Below are 14,697 nucleotides of genomic sequence, written 5' to 3' on the forward strand. Positions count from 1 at the left end.
GAGACTTATTCTTTGCATTTCATTGCGTTTCATTTTAACAGAAGAAAAAGACCGACTTTTAACCCACGTCACAACGACATCAGCAATAACTGGTTCGATAACCGACACCGCATTTTCCATTTCAAATTACTTTCAATGTGCTGGAAAAAAAATCATGATACTCTGTCTGCAGAGAAAAAAATCAGGAAGAGTCTTGGAATTACATTAGCGAAGAGGAAACACTACAATGTTTACACTTGCATTTTTACAAATAAGGCCACAGGTATACGTTACAACTGAAGCAGCTTTTCCACATAAGAAATAATTGAGACTGTCAGGGTGTTTGTATCAAAACTACAGGAAGAGGCAGTGGTTTTTTTCTGTTTGGACAAGGGAAGGAAAACATTTGAGCAGCTACTACTCCATTTATTTCTATGGCAACATGGGATAAATTCAAATACGCTTTATTGTTTAGTGTTAGTTCTTTCTTTCTGACCTCTAGAACTTTCTGCAACTAAAATCAGAAGTGCTTTTATTTGTTCCACCTTCTCTATCAGCTCCTCTACTTTTCAATCTTGGTTGCTTATCATTTATTATTAAAAAAAAAGGAATCTCTTCATGATGTAAGGGTTAAATTTGACTCAAACCTATCATTTATCAGGTATCCAGGGTGGTACGATCATGCTTCCTTCAGCTGAGGACGGTTGTTGGCCTCCGAGCTCATCAGAAAAGCTGCTGCTGCGCCGTTACCTAACTCTAAGAAAGCTGACAAAATCAGTCCCATTCTTTGCACTGGCTCTCTGTGATGTTATTAGTCTGCCCAAAAAAACACATATGGAACCAGACTCACTTTCTGGGGAACTAAAGTAGGATTTAAACTTACATCTGCAGTAGGAGGAGGTTAATAAGGTTGTTAATCGATACCAGTGACTCAGCAATAACTTTGCCAAGAACTATGGGCTTTGCAAACAAAAGCTAAAAAAACCTCTTTTCTCAGGCCAAAAATGCAAATCAGAAACCAGCCTTTATCTCTCTCATCTACATGTTAATATATTTCTCCCTTCACTAGATGCTGCTGTTGGATTTCTGCTGCACTAACGTAACTTGAGGCTTCTCCACAGCGACTATCTGAGGTCTTACATGACGTCAAAGATGACAGCAGAGCAGTCATCAGTAATAATTCATTTCAGATATCTAACTCCTCTCTGGGCGCCGCATGTTGTGTTACATGTGTTAAGTTACATGAGGCCACGAGGAGTTTTTTTGAATCAGAGAGAGCGTTTGACGTTGGAGATGACATCATCAGTAACCGGGAAACTGTGGTGTAGAAACAGTGGGTACAAATGTCACAGATTAGAGGAAGTCGCCCAGCTACTACCACAAACACGGCTAATACTATAACTCACTTTAATAGTTGTTTTTCTGCTCTGGTGGGGCACCATAACAAAATACAGTAAATCAGGTTTGTGTGTGTGTGTGTGTGTGTGTGTGTGTGTGTGTGTGTGTGTGTGTGTGTGTGTGTGTGTGTGTTACACAGAGCCAAACGGACGTCTGTGTAAAAGGGAGAGCGGGCATGGCGGGACAGACGCACATGCTGCCGAATTACACGTCACGCCTCTGATTCTGGAACGCTGACATGTTATCTAAAAATCACACACGGGAGCGGCAGTGTAGCCAGAGCTCAATGTAGAAGGGGCTAGAGAGAGCGTGTATTAACGGATTATTCAGATGTGTGACCATGACTTAGTAAAAGCATGTGACACACACACACACACACATACACACACACAACTCTGCAATTACAGATATATCTTATCAGTAGACAACTGCCTCAGGGCACTAACAGACACACACTGGACTGTGGAAATGATCTCATCTCACACGCAGTCACATGTCAATGAAGTTTCTGCTTTGACAATATTTTACAACAATACTTTGAGATGATAATAGCAAGGCAAGGCTGCCAACTCTGTAGCAATCCTACAATTCATTATTTCCGGTGCCATGGCTCCAAATATGACATTAGCTGTTTAACCACACCAGCATTTGTGGAACAGCTTCTTTCTTTCTTTTTCTTTTTTTTTAAACAACAAACTCTGGTACAATGAAGAACTATGGCCGACTGTTTATTGCCAAAAAGCTTACCAGAGGAAAGAAAGGGGTTGAGTTTAAATCCTTTTCAGCTCAAACTGGGGCATTTAATGCCATTTTCAGACAGTGGATAGTTGGGAGCTGACAGGAAATGAGGGGACAAAAAGATGAGGTAGGACATGCAACCGAGTTTTCCAGCTGGAGTTGAATCAGGGATGTTGTGATTACATGGTCAGTGCGTGGTCAGTGAGGATTTGCATGATCATGCATGATGGTAAATTGAACATATTTGGATTTTAGATGGTTGCTCTGACAAAACGAGAGATGTGAAGATGCAACCTTGATCTGTGGGAAGTTATAACGAGCAGTTTTTACTGTTTTCTGGCATTTTTAAAAGTCAAACTAATCAGCAGAATAATCAATAATGAAAATTATTGCAAGTTGCAGCCCTAAACTGAACACATAAGATTGCGACATGGTGCTTTTGATGGTATCCGCCATGGTTTTCCTGCAACACTTATAAAATAACAGAAGTGTATTTAATCTATTTTTGCATGCTATGATGTATTGGCTTAAAAGGACAAATCCTCTCGTGCCAAAAGCTTAATTTGATCCTTTACAACATCTGAATGAAGTGCATCCCATTATCCAGCTGTAAATGAGGCTTACCTGTGCTGAGAGGAGGGACGTCGTCCGTGGTGGAGAAGTCCAGTGTCGCTCCTGCAATGTCCACCATCTCGTCATCATCATCGTCACTGGGGTGATGAAGGCCGTCAAAGCTCCCGGTGCAGTAGCCGGGGTTTTCCATTCCTCCAAATCCTGTTTACAGCACAACAAGAGGAGAGCATCCGTTCATTAAAAATAAATAAATAAATAAATAAATAAAATCAGCCACCGCCACAAGCTGCAGGGTGAAATTCAGCTTGAGTTGACGTTACCTCTGCCACCTGCATATTTTCTAAACCAGCTCTTCCTGTACTGAAACATTGTCAAAGAAACACAGCAAAGCCAAAGCACCGGTCTACTTATCCCCCCACCCTTGTAATGTATTTGTAATTCTGTGAAGTGTTCAGCCCAAACTGGGACACCCCACAGCTGGTCCTATCGCCCGCTTCATCGCGATACACAGCAATGACACATCTCCAGTTACAGGGAAGTTTTTTTTTTTTTGCAACCATTTCCGCCCCTTCTCTATACTTCTACTCTTCCTATAACTCTGTGGTTACGAGACGAAAACAGCAGAACAAAAAAACTAGCGGCCGACGTAAAGCAGATTATTAGCCTAGCGTAAGCGTTTAGCCGTTAACGGCTCTCGAGACCAGCACCGACCTGTCAAACTAAAATGTCAAATTACAGCACAACCCCCGCTGTGCTAACTTAGTCAACCGTTACCATTTATGCGGAGTTTTACTAATAAAGAAGGCAAAACCGCCAACTTTACCTGTGAGGGAAGAAGAGCGGCCGTGCAGCTCAGTGAAGAAGTCTTATGACTCGGATTTGCCCCGCCGCCGCCGCCGCCGTCTCCTACTACCGTGGGCTGCTTATGTCAACAGTAGCCTAGGTAAACTTAAAGCTCCGCAGCGGCTGCTCCGAGAAAATCCTGCGTCATTCTCCGTAACACAAACGACGGTTTTAAAAAGCCCGGGAGGCATACTAAAGAAAGCCACAATAGGAAATTATCTTAATTGGATGCAAGATTTGGAGAAATGCAGTAAAACCGACCACAGTTATGCCTTGTTTTTGTTACTTAAACAGAAGACGCAAAGCGAGCGTCAAGCTAAAATTAGCGGCGACTTCCGTTTACGAACTTACTAAAGCCAGAGTGCCAAATCATTACCTTGACACATTTTACGATTTCAAAGTCAGAGCTTAATTACGTCTTCATTTAAATACAACCACATCTATATAATTTGTTAATAGGCGATTAAATGTTTTTTTGTGATACAACAAATTGGGTTGTTTTAATTTGAAGGCCAAAGTGCTTGAGTTCCGGTTTAGCTGCCTCATCTAAGCTGCCTTGACAAGAGCAGCTGCAAGCCAGAAAAACAAGTCGATTCAAGAGCTATCGCTTCTCCAACTGGGTCAGTGGAGCAGTTCGATTAATCGGTTATCAATATTAATATCTGTCCATTGACTGCAATGTTATTATCAATTATGGGGCTGTAATAAATATATATATATATATATATATATATATATATATATATATATATATGAAAAAGTTAATATTGGTTGGAATAAAAGTCTGATGATTTATAATGTAGTTGTAAATAATTTGTAAGGATATTTTAATAGTTTATTAATATAAATTATTTATCAGCAACTATAACTTGTATGAAGACTATATTAATATTTTTATATTGTTCATGCTGTGTTTTACTGTATTGTTATTCTTCAAGTTTATACAACAGGAGGAGTAATAAACACTTACAACTGCCTTATAATCTACATGTTTATATACCGTTTATAAATGATAGGGCCTCTTACAGTTTAGTGTTACCCATTTATTAATCAGGTGAATGAGGTGCAATCCAAGCCAGAGCAGATTGTCTCCATCTGGAAACCAGATGTTATGTTGGTATTAATGAGCACAGTGGGCTTTGGCAGTTATGTGATGGAGATAAAACATAAAATGAACTGCGTTTTGTTTTGAACTGTCATTAATATCAGGAAAGAAGTTAGTCGGTAGAATTGGAAAAATATACTTTCTGTTGGGGGAAGCTTAAATAATGAAAGAATTAGATGTTTTGTATGAGGGGAGCATCTGGAGAGCTGGACGATGCCTGGTCACCGAGAAACAATGTGTTGTATAAACTTCTTTTATTGTAAGATGTTTCCATTCTGTTGTGTTTTTCTGTGTAGAAACATGTTTTACTTTATTCGCTGAAGTGGAAGAACCATGTTTGTTTTTGTTGCAACATAACAGCCAGAAGTTCCTGTGTGTCCCATTTTAATGGTCGTCAAGCAGCTAAAGGGCGACACCTTGTGGTCACTTGTAAAAATAAATGAGGGCATTTAATGAGGACAGGAACCACCAGTGTTGCAGTTTGTGTGTGTGTGTGTGTGCAGGCAACATGGTTTATGTCTGTATAGCTCTGATTAATTACAGCTTCTTACTTCATTACTTCCCCTGATATCTTGTTTCTGTCTGCACACCTCCCACTCATTCGTCTTCTTCTCTTCCTCCACTCCACCACTCCGCTCTCTGCAGCCCAACATAAACATCCCTCCACCCTGCCTCCCATGGTGTTTTCTGTTTGAGTGGTTCTGTTTCTCTTCACTTCCTTTCTTCCCCTAATATAAACTCATTCATTCAAGTTCTTTGTTTGTTGAAGCGACAGAGCAATAATTAAAACTGTCTTTCTAACTGATCCCACCATCATTTTTAACTCGTTTGTATCCTCCCTTTCCTGCTTTTCTATGCACTTAGTTGCTTTATCACTTTGTCCTCTGCACTCATTCACACCTCCATGTTTTGTCGTCCATCTTTTTTCCTTTTTTTCTTCCTTTCATTCCCCTAAGTCCTCTGTTTTTCAAACTGGGTCAGGGAAGAAGAATGCACTCCCTCGCTTCCCTAAAAATGCAGATGCTTCACTTTTATGACAGCTGTTTTCTTTATTATATCCACAGACCACCACCCCCACCTCTCGCTGAACATCACCACCTAAAACACACATATCTCCACCCAGTTCTACAGTTTTATTGGATTGCTGCAAACGGATTGATCCAGTTACTTGCTGCATATGTTCATGATAACTCATTCGGGTGAAAGATGTTTCATGTATAATGTTGGTGCGTTATGAGGTAACTAACAGATTTCCCCCCCTGATTCTTCAAGATCCATCACAGTAAGATGATAGAAGTCTAGGTTTGGCAATATTTGGTTCACTGTCCGGGAAACAAGGAAAAATAGCCTTAATTTAGACCTGCAAACGTTTTGCAAACTTCCTGTTTTGTTTTGTTGGGGCTTTTCAAATATCACATGTAAATCCACTCATCTGGTGTAGAGTAATTAAGATTAATTTCCTGCTCTAACCTGTCAGACTGTTCACACCTTGAATACAATTTTTCCTGCCAGCTCAGAAAACAGCTGCAGGAGGAGTAAAAACCAGCCTCATCCTTCTTGACGCGTCAGACTGTAAACATGTGAATAAACAACACCATCTCTCCGACATGAGAAAAGGCACGACCTGCACGGCGTTAAGGTTTTTGTGGACTATTTGAGATACGGTGTGTTAATACTTGTTGGTAAGGAAACCTTTTTTTTGGTTTATTTTCCAGGAGTGATGTCATCAGACTGTTTGTGTTATAGTGAATTAATCTAAATGCTGAACTAAATGATTCTGTGTCGCTTCATGATTCTTCAAGAGTTCAATAATTAATATTCATATCGATCTTTATTGTATAGACTTTGACTGAACAAGGAGGATCTGACACATTCAGTGTTTCACATTTGAAAAAGTCATGTAACTCGTGAAACTTTGCAGATTCCAGATCAGTTCTAAGCAGAGAAAGCTGCTGTGCTGAGTCTGACGAAACACTGCTGACTCTAAACCTTCATACACCAACAGACCTCAGATCATTTATCATCATTGATGAGACTTACAAAAGACGATGAGGCATGTCTCGGTTAGTTTCGCTTTAATTGTCCAAAACTCCCCCAAAACCCACAGGTATGCAAAGCTGGTAATGCACCCAGCAGAGAGCGGTGACTGTGCAGAGAACTGACAGGTGTCTGCTCACGATATGAGACAGTCAAGGATAATATAAATTGGATTTTGAATGACGTGTAACAGTGAAGAAGTCACTTATTACAGTTTTGAACATACGTGATTAGTGCAGTGAGAGACAGATTATGATAAAAGCTGATAAAACTATAACTATACAGTATAACACTAGTGTGAGCACCACAGTGAGTCCTGCACAGTAGGACTGTTTAACTCTGGCGCCATCTTGTGACAGAAACACATGACTGCAGCTTTTTCTCTCTCTAAATGTGAGACATCAAAACAAAGGTGACATCACAGTGACTGTAGCTCACATTGTCTCTGACATCATCATGGAGGCTTGGTGTCCTGTCCTCTGATCAGCTGTTTGTAATGAGCAGGATCATAAAGAGGAAGCAGCATCGTACTGACTGAATGAAGTCAGACTGTAGATTTTCCTTCTTTGGTCTCATGTGTTTGTGACTCTTCAGCTCTGTCTCCTCTCACAGGGAGAAGATGATCTGCTGCATCCTGCTGCTCCTCACACTGACCTCCTGTGTCTGTGGTTAGTTTACTCCTTCACTTTATTATCTAGAAACTGATACAAGTCCTCAGTTAGTCTGCTCCTCACTTTCCCTCTCTGTCTCCTCAACAGGAACATTTGTAGTGAATGTGGCACAGAGCTCCTATCAGGCAGAGGAGAACCACAACATCACACTGGAGTGGAGCTTCACAACCAAACCTCACACTCCACCTGACTCCCTTTTTATCATATGTGAGCTGTTAACTGATGACCATAAAGATTCAAAAGTCCTGTATCATCTACATGAGGGTGTTGAGGTCCCAGAGTCTCAGGATGAACAGTTTTCAGGACGAGTCCAGTGTGACAAAGACGTCCTCAGAGAAGGACGAATCAGACTTCATGTGTCCAGACTGAGGACTGAGGATTCAGGACTGTACCTGTGTGAGGTCAACACATATTATGGTGCAAACATTGGCAAATGTCAACTCAGCGTTTCTGGTAAGTTGAATAAGTGAAGCTCGGGTGTTGTTACAACTCCTAGAATCCTCAAACATTAAACACAAAAATATTCCATTTACATTGATGTTAAACAGAGAAAAAACAACATATTTATGTCCTTTACAGCAGCTGCTGACACATACTCTGAGCCCAAACATCAGAGTTTAACTGTGAGACCAAAACCAGAGAGTCGGGGAAGGATCGGCCTCTATACTGGACTGGGACTGGCGGCGGGAGCAGCAGCAGCAGCAGCAGGAGCAGGAGCAGCAGGAGCAGCAATAGCAGTTCTACTCGTCAAACTCCGCTGTGCCTATAGTCGTCAGCTGAATCCGATGACACGGTAAACCTTTCTTTAACAGTGTAAATGCTCTGTTTGTCAAAGAGCCATGAGCCATGAGGCTGTTTTCCCCAGCACACCCTGTCTGACCTCTGACCTTTCACCTCTCTCACTGTCTTCATGCCAACAGAGAGAGGGGGCCGATGCTGGATCAGATCCATCAGGACTAACGGGACCCTCAAGTCTGTCAGAATGAGTCAGAGCATCGGGTCAAGACCTGAGTCTCTCCCTCCAACATCTGTTACAAGTCTCAGAAAACTGTCATATATGTAAATATTGTAAATTAACCTGTATTTAAATGTGAGACGTTGTTATGGCTCTTCTGTGTGTAAAAAGACTAGAAATCAAAGCTCAAGGTCACGGTGAGAGTTTTTAGCCATTACTCAAGATTTCACACAACAGTTGGTTCATATTTTCTGACTCTGGATAAAAAGGGATGTAACCTGAAACTAGTCTGGTGGCGACTTTTACTCAAGCACCTCCACTGAAATCAAACCTTTCCATCCATTTTACTTTGTTGACTTCTAATCTCTGATCTGAGGCTTTAAACGTCTCCGGCCTCCTCCTAATCATCCCCACGCCGCAAGAACATCAATATGTTTTAATGTCCCCTGCCTCTACAGCTCGAGTGAACCCCCCCCCTCTCCACGCAGACCACCATCCATATTAATGACACAAGCATTAACTTGCCTTAAATTAGTCAGTGTTCGCCACAGCTCCCCAGCTCCCGCAGAGCTGCTCAACGACTCTCAGCAACAACACTCATCATGTCAACCTCCATTTACCCCTCAGCCATATTTATTTAACCGCGCCACCACATCCAAACAACAGCCCCCCCCCCACCCTGAAGGGAATACATTTCAGCACCGGACACTGAAGCAGCATAAAGAGACCGTTCACCCAGGAGAGTGTAAATCACAACAGGAGACGAAAAGCTAGTTTAAAATACTATTATTATTATTTATGGTACTTTTTTCTCACATGAGTGTTTTTGCAGTTACAAAAAGTTACAGTTACTGGTCCAACAAGCAACTTCTTCTCTCTCTCAAGTCAATAAGTTTCCAGTCGGTTTAGAAAACGGCTGTTATAATACAAGAATACACATAGTATGTACAAAACAAAACAAAAATTAACAGGTATCTCATGTTCAGGGTCGTTTGGTATTAGAACAGCAGGAATCACCTCACGAACAAACTGAGGGAATGAACAAAAACCAAGTGTGAAACTGTAACTTTTAATGAACTTCAAAGCGGGAGATGTGTTGCTTCTGAACATAGCGGTTAACCAGTGACACTGATAATGCAGAAAATGACAAAAGGTGTCTGTTTTTTCACTTAACTTCACCTTTCAACAGCCAAAATATACACGTTTCCTCTTCCAAATCCCTCCCATCACTCGTTGAGCTGCAGTGTTTTTAAACTTGATTTACTCAGACAGGCAGAGCTGAACTCTGTCCCGGCCCCACGGTTTAGGATAGCGGTTAAAGCTCGGGAGACTTTGGCAAGGTCACAAATCACAAGACGTCATGGGAGGTAAGAGCAGATAGCGGTTATTTAAAGTTTAATGGAACGGGTGTGATGGTGGATAATTAACCCGAATGACAGGAATCTGCCCTTGTGTTTAAATTCCTTTTCAGTAAAGTTAATGATCAAGTTTCAAAAAACTATTTAACTCAAGTTTTAAAGGAACAGTTTGGCACTTTGGGATAAAAATTTATTCACTATCTTGCTGAGAGTTGGACGAGAAGCAGCCAGTTAGCTTAGCTTAGCATAAAGACTGGAAACAGAGGGAAACAGCTAGCCTGTCTGTCATTTTTACACTTTGGTTTCTGAATGGATTAAACAAACAAGATTGAGCTGTAACAATTAATAGATGAGCTGATGTAAAGAAAACGTATTTCCAATTTTATCTTTTCTGATGTTTTAAAGAGCAAATGATTAATCGAATAAATTAAGAAAATAATCAGCAGATTAATCAAAAACAAAAATGATTTTTAGTTGCAGCTTTAAAGCGAAATATATCATGTTAATTAGTGAGCTTTAGATTTAACCCTTAAACAGAGCCAGGCTAGCTGTTTCCCCCTGATTCCACTCTTTATGCTAAGCTAAGCTAACCAGCTGCCGGATGTAGCTTCATATTGAGCGTGATGTCCAGCTTCTCGTCCAACTCAAACATCAGTCTTCAGTGAATATGAACTTCAGGATTTAAATGTCAGACAGAGTTCGGGGCAAAAACTGTTAAAAAAAACAAACAAAACAAAACAACATTTTTTAAATTTCACCGGACACTGGAACAAGCTCAAAAACAAAAAACTGCAACTCCTCAGGATTCATTCCCGATCTAAATATACAGTAAACTTCGACTCTCCCCGGTCTTTTCGTTCATCTTTTACAACCGATTCCAGTCACTTCAAAAAGGAAAACTCCTTATATACACATCGTATACATTATAAACACAAGTGTCTTCTGTACATAACAATCATTACGTGACAGTATAACGAGTTGGTGGAGTGTCAAACTCCACACAGTAAGACATGTTACAGCCGTAGACGTTACAGTAACAAGGAATACAAAGTGATATGATGCTAGATAATACAGTATATGTGTTTCTGAATGCAGGTGTCAGCGAGAGACTTTATACATGTAGCTAACTTCCCAGTGACAGTTAATAATGCTGCAAACGGCATGTCGTTAAACTTTAGTGTTGTTAACGGAAACTCTTTCTTAGTGTGAAGCACCGAGAAAAACAAAAAGAGCTCTCCTTCGATTCTCTGAATCAGGAGATTTAAATACAAAAGAAAACAACAACAACAAAAAAATTTAAAAAAAAATAAGCAGCGTCTTACTGACACATTCATCAAGCGAAAATGTCTTTGGCAACATAGTGTGTGGTAAGGCATGAGCACAGTTTTACAGTACGTGTTTCAGGCACACAATGTGAAGCAAAGGGTGAAAGGTGTAGTGTGGAAACATCGCTTCAGTCTTTAACTCGGGGTTTCTCACAAACAAAGATCTCCGCGATCCGATCGTCGCCATTCTCCGTCCGTCAAACGTCCTCTCTGCTCTCTGATCACAGCTCCGCAGACGAGCCGTCGATATGTTTCTGTTGTAGCTGGTGATTTATCTGATTGCTCAAGTCTCAAGTTGATGAAGACAGCATGTTCTGCTCCTCAGATTAGAGCTCGGATTCAACTTTCTTCTTCTTCTTCTTCTTAGTGTCCAGCGCTGGACTTGTGCTTCTTTTGGTCTCCGTTATCTTTGCTAATCCTAAAGAGGAACTGTTTTGGACATTTTGGGGATGCTAAATATGAAGCTAAAGCCAGGAGATGGTTAGCTTAGCTTAGCATAAGGACTCCAGGATGTCACTGTGACCAGCCAACAAAGAGTCTGGCAAATACACACGTTAAACTGAGCATTTATAGGCGCTCCTGGGCTGATTTTCTTAGCTTTTGGACTGAGCCATGCTAGCTGTTTCCCCTGGTTTTCATGCTTTGTGCTAAGCTAAGCTAATCAGCTGCTTGCTGTAGCTTCAGATATGAGAGTGGGATCACATCAAAAGTTGGTCAGTGAAACTGATTCAGAACACGGTAAACGGGACCTTTCTTCTTCATATCTTAAGTCAATAATGTCCGTATCCCATCGACATCCCCATACCCATTCCCAGCCCCAGCCCCAGACTCTCCCTCAGCCCCCTCAGCTGCTCCTCCCCCAGCCGGATCTTGTCCTCCAGCTGCCTCTGCTCCACCAGCAGAGCGGCCTTCATCTTCACAAAGTGACTACGGAGGAAAGAAGAGAAGAGATACACATTAGAAAACGTGCGTCTCTTCTTCCACTTCAGTGCACGATGGCGTTGTGGTGTTTTTTCTACCTGTAGTCTCTGTGCTGTTCGGGGGACAGGCAGCGGGCCAGCACCCGGCTGACGGCCTGCTCTCTGCGGTCAACATGGTCCTTCAGGTCCTGGGCCTCCGACAGCTGCCTCATGAGCTGACGCTTCTTCTCCAGCAGGGGGAGCTAGAGCGCAGAGAGAGGGAGAGAGAGAGAGAGAGAGAGTTTGTTGACTCTTCTTGAAAGACCTTTTAATCTTCCCTTTTTTTTTGTCTCTTAACTTTCAATCCCTCCTATTATTGATCATCACAACCATTCTTACTATGTTGGTATTCTTAGTATTATATAAAGTGCCAGCTTCTGCCCCCTTTGATCCCTTGACATCATAAATATTTCAGTCCTAGTTGATGTGGCGACTGCAAGTCTTCATCAAGATTAGATGAAGCTCACGATAATTTCAAACGTTGTGTATTAACTCTCCCTCTGTCCCTCGCCTCCTCACCCTCTCGTGGTGCTCCGTCTCGGGGTCCAGCGTGTCCAGCGTGGTCTCCACTCTCAGCAGCCTCCCGGACAGCGACAGCAGCAGGCTGACCACCTTGTCCAGGTCGCCGATGAACATGCGGAACTTGTCCACCTCGTTGGGCTTACACACCGACACCACCATGCTCTCCACCTGAGGACGCCGACAGGGACACAGTTCAGTACGACGTGTTGGTCACAATTTTCAACATTCAAGTTGTTTATCAAGCAGAAATATCAACTTGTAAAATGTGAAGATCTTTTCTCAGAGTTTTTCTATTTTCTCATATTTCATAGAATAAATGATGAATGTTGTTCATCTATAAGAATTATACTCATTTAGTAAACAAACATCAGCTGTAGCTCTTAAAATAGACTAATGAGGAAGCAATAGAGCCGGTATGTGAGGTGTGTCTGTCACGGCAAGTGTCTCCCCACCTCCTCCCCCAGCTGAGCGTTGGCTCTGATGTCTTCCTGCAGCCCCCTCTGAGCTTCTCTCAGCACGCCCAGCTTCTTGCGGAGGCTCTCCATCAGCTGTCTCTGCGCGACACAAACGGAGAATTGTTTCAACGCCGCAAAATGAAAAACAACACGCAGCACATGTCTGAGAAAGTGTCACGGTAACTCTGACAAAGCGGTGAGACAGCGGCCGCCGGCGCTACCTTGTACGTGAGCTCGTCGTCGTCCCTCTCTCTGTTATCGGTGAAGTCCTTCATCTGCGACAGGAGCTGAGCCTTGGCTGCAGATGTGCTGTAGTAGGACGAACAGCTGGAGCTCGCACCAGACCGCCTGGGGGGGGGAGTTTATTTTATTTACACAACGATAAAAACACAAAAAACAAGACACACGGCTGTAAAATACAGCGATTACAAAAGTACATAAATAAGAGATGCAATCAATTATCCGGGCAAAGTGTGACGTGAAGTGAGTGTGAAAAGAAAAACAAAGGGGCATGTGGGAAACATCTCAACTCCAAACAAGGAAATAAATAAGACGAGAAGCCGAGAGGAAAGACAAAGACGTGATGAAACTGCGGGAGTTTACAGTGAAGATGATCAGGAGAAAAACAAAAAACATCTGTGAAGACACAAAGAATATAAAGTCGTTTTCCACTGATCATCTAAACTGAGCCCCGTCTTTTTGTCCTGTTTGGCAGCAGCTACATATCTGGCACCTGTGTCTGCAGAAAGAAAAAAAATATTTGTAAAGTTATCCGAAAGAGAACAAAAAAAGAAAAGAGAACTGGCTGCAGTGAGGTGCTCTGGAAAGGTTGTGGGAAAGAAGGAATGAGATTAGTGACAAGAACAGTTAGGTCTTGTACAAATCAAATGGTGTGTGTAATTAATGCACGGCACACACACACACACACACACACACACACACATACACACACACACACACACACACACACACACACACACACACACACACACACACACACACACTCCTCCTCCTCCTCCTCCTCACCTGTCCAAGCTGTCCGTGTTGTGCTCCATGGTTTGGTAGGCTCCTCTCCAGCTCTCCGTGCCCGACTCTCCTTCACTGCTTTGGGGGAACAGCTCCTCCAGGCTCAGCCTCTCTCTGCCGCTCTCCCCGGTCTCCAGCTCCTCCTCCAGGGAGCCGCTCTCCGCCCTGGTCCGGCGCGACGGCGAGGCCTCAGAATCCGGTAAGGTGTCGATGTCCGTCTCCAGGACGGTGACCGGCAGCGCGAAGCACGGGAGCTCGCTGGTGATCGGCTCGGCCTCTGCCGGGAGATCCTCCTCCTGGAAATCGTCAATGTCAGTCTCCATCGGGACGTCCAGGTCGGCCTCCAGGCTGTGCACGGGACTCGGGCTGAGGGTCGTCTCGGATTCGGTTCCTGGTTCTGGGATCTTCTGCCGCTCTTCGGTCTGGAAGCCTCTGCTCATACGGAGCTGTTGCTGCTGCTCATAGTCCATGGAGAAGTAGGACTCAGGAGGGAAAACCCCACCAACACCTCCGTTTTGTAGTTCAGGAGGAAGTGCTGTGTCACTATGAACTCTGGGAGATGAGGATCTCTCCCACTTGGCCCCAGGTCTCACGTTGTGCTGCTGCTTGTGAGGTTTCACTGTTATCCGGTCCTGGTCTGGACCGTGGCCGACGCAAACCTCCGAGAAACTGCAGAGACACAGACGATCAATTGATTAAGTACAAAAATAACACGTGTCAATTGACAAACTGTTGAAATTTTCCTCCCGTCTC

The 14,697-nt window shown here is 42.8% G+C and overlaps 3 protein-coding genes across 10 annotated transcripts in view; 1 reads left to right on the forward strand and 2 right to left on the reverse strand.

Moving 5' to 3' along the window:
• clcn5b (chloride channel, voltage-sensitive 5b) overlaps positions 1–3,653 on the reverse strand; it is a 30,647-nt gene extending 26,994 nt beyond the window's left edge. Inside the window, exons 1-2 of one of the 2 annotated variants that reach the window (XM_056369370.1) lie at positions 3,512–3,653; positions 2,740–2,889 (exon numbers count right to left, since the gene is read on the reverse strand). In XM_056369370.1, coding sequence (XP_056225345.1) covers positions 2,740–2,878 — 139 coding nt within the window. In that variant the 5' untranslated portion in view covers positions 2,879–2,889; positions 3,512–3,653. Of the gene's footprint in view, positions 1–2,739; positions 2,890–3,008; positions 3,158–3,511 lie in introns of those variants that run through there. The other variant, XM_056369368.1, reaches the window with a different exon arrangement.
• Positions 3,146–10,306, forward strand: LOC130164569 (uncharacterized). Of its 5 annotated transcripts, none has more exons than XM_056369373.1 (7): positions 3,513–3,631; positions 5,701–5,874; positions 6,149–6,318; positions 7,286–7,341; positions 7,432–7,797; positions 7,924–8,137; positions 8,265–10,306. In XM_056369373.1, exons 4-7 carry the CDS (start codon positions 7,293–7,295, stop codon positions 8,302–8,304), a joined length of 669 nt encoding a protein of 222 aa, XP_056225348.1. In that variant the 5' UTR covers positions 3,513–3,631; positions 5,701–5,874; positions 6,149–6,318; positions 7,286–7,292; the 3' UTR covers positions 8,305–10,306. The 5 variants fall into 5 exon arrangements, with proteins under 5 accessions (XP_056225351.1, XP_056225350.1, XP_056225348.1 ...); XM_056369377.1 differs by having other exon boundaries at positions 7,927–8,137; XM_056369374.1 differs by lacking the exon at positions 5,701–5,874 and having other exon boundaries at positions 3,516–3,631.
• shroom4 (shroom family member 4) overlaps positions 9,071–14,697 on the reverse strand; it is a 61,944-nt gene continuing 56,317 nt past the window's right edge. For all 3 annotated transcript variants that reach the window (XM_056369366.1, XM_056369365.1, XM_056369367.1), the window contains 6 exons: positions 13,945–14,613; positions 13,140–13,266; positions 12,916–13,017; positions 12,461–12,631; positions 12,002–12,144; positions 9,071–11,909 (listed from right to left, as the gene is read on the reverse strand). In XM_056369366.1, coding sequence (XP_056225341.1) covers positions 11,753–11,909; positions 12,002–12,144; positions 12,461–12,631; positions 12,916–13,017; positions 13,140–13,266; positions 13,945–14,613 — 1,369 coding nt within the window. In that variant the 3' untranslated portion in view covers positions 9,071–11,752. The remainder of the gene's footprint in view (positions 11,910–12,001; positions 12,145–12,460; positions 12,632–12,915; positions 13,018–13,139; positions 13,267–13,944; positions 14,614–14,697) is intronic.

This window comes from Seriola aureovittata, chromosome 23, assembly GCF_021018895.1.
Source record: "Seriola aureovittata isolate HTS-2021-v1 ecotype China chromosome 23, ASM2101889v1, whole genome shotgun sequence".
Taxonomy (NCBI): domain Eukaryota; kingdom Metazoa; phylum Chordata; class Actinopteri; order Carangiformes; family Carangidae; genus Seriola; species Seriola aureovittata.

What these genes read in the sequence shown, in the direction of transcription:
- LOC130164569 (XM_056369376.1), top strand. Translation starts at nt 7,293, where the DNA reads ATGATCTGCTGCATCCTGCTGCTCCTCACACTGACCTCCTGTGTCTGT. An exon ending in ACTGACCTCCTGTGTCTGTG is followed by an intron (nt 7,342 to 7,431) that starts GTTAGTTTACTC and finishes TCTCCTCAACAG; the next exon opens with GAACATTTGTAGTGAATGTG. An exon ending in ATGTCAACTCAGCGTTTCTG is followed by an intron (nt 7,798 to 7,923) that starts GTAAGTTGAATA and finishes TGTCCTTTACAG; the next exon opens with CAGCTGCTGACACATACTCT.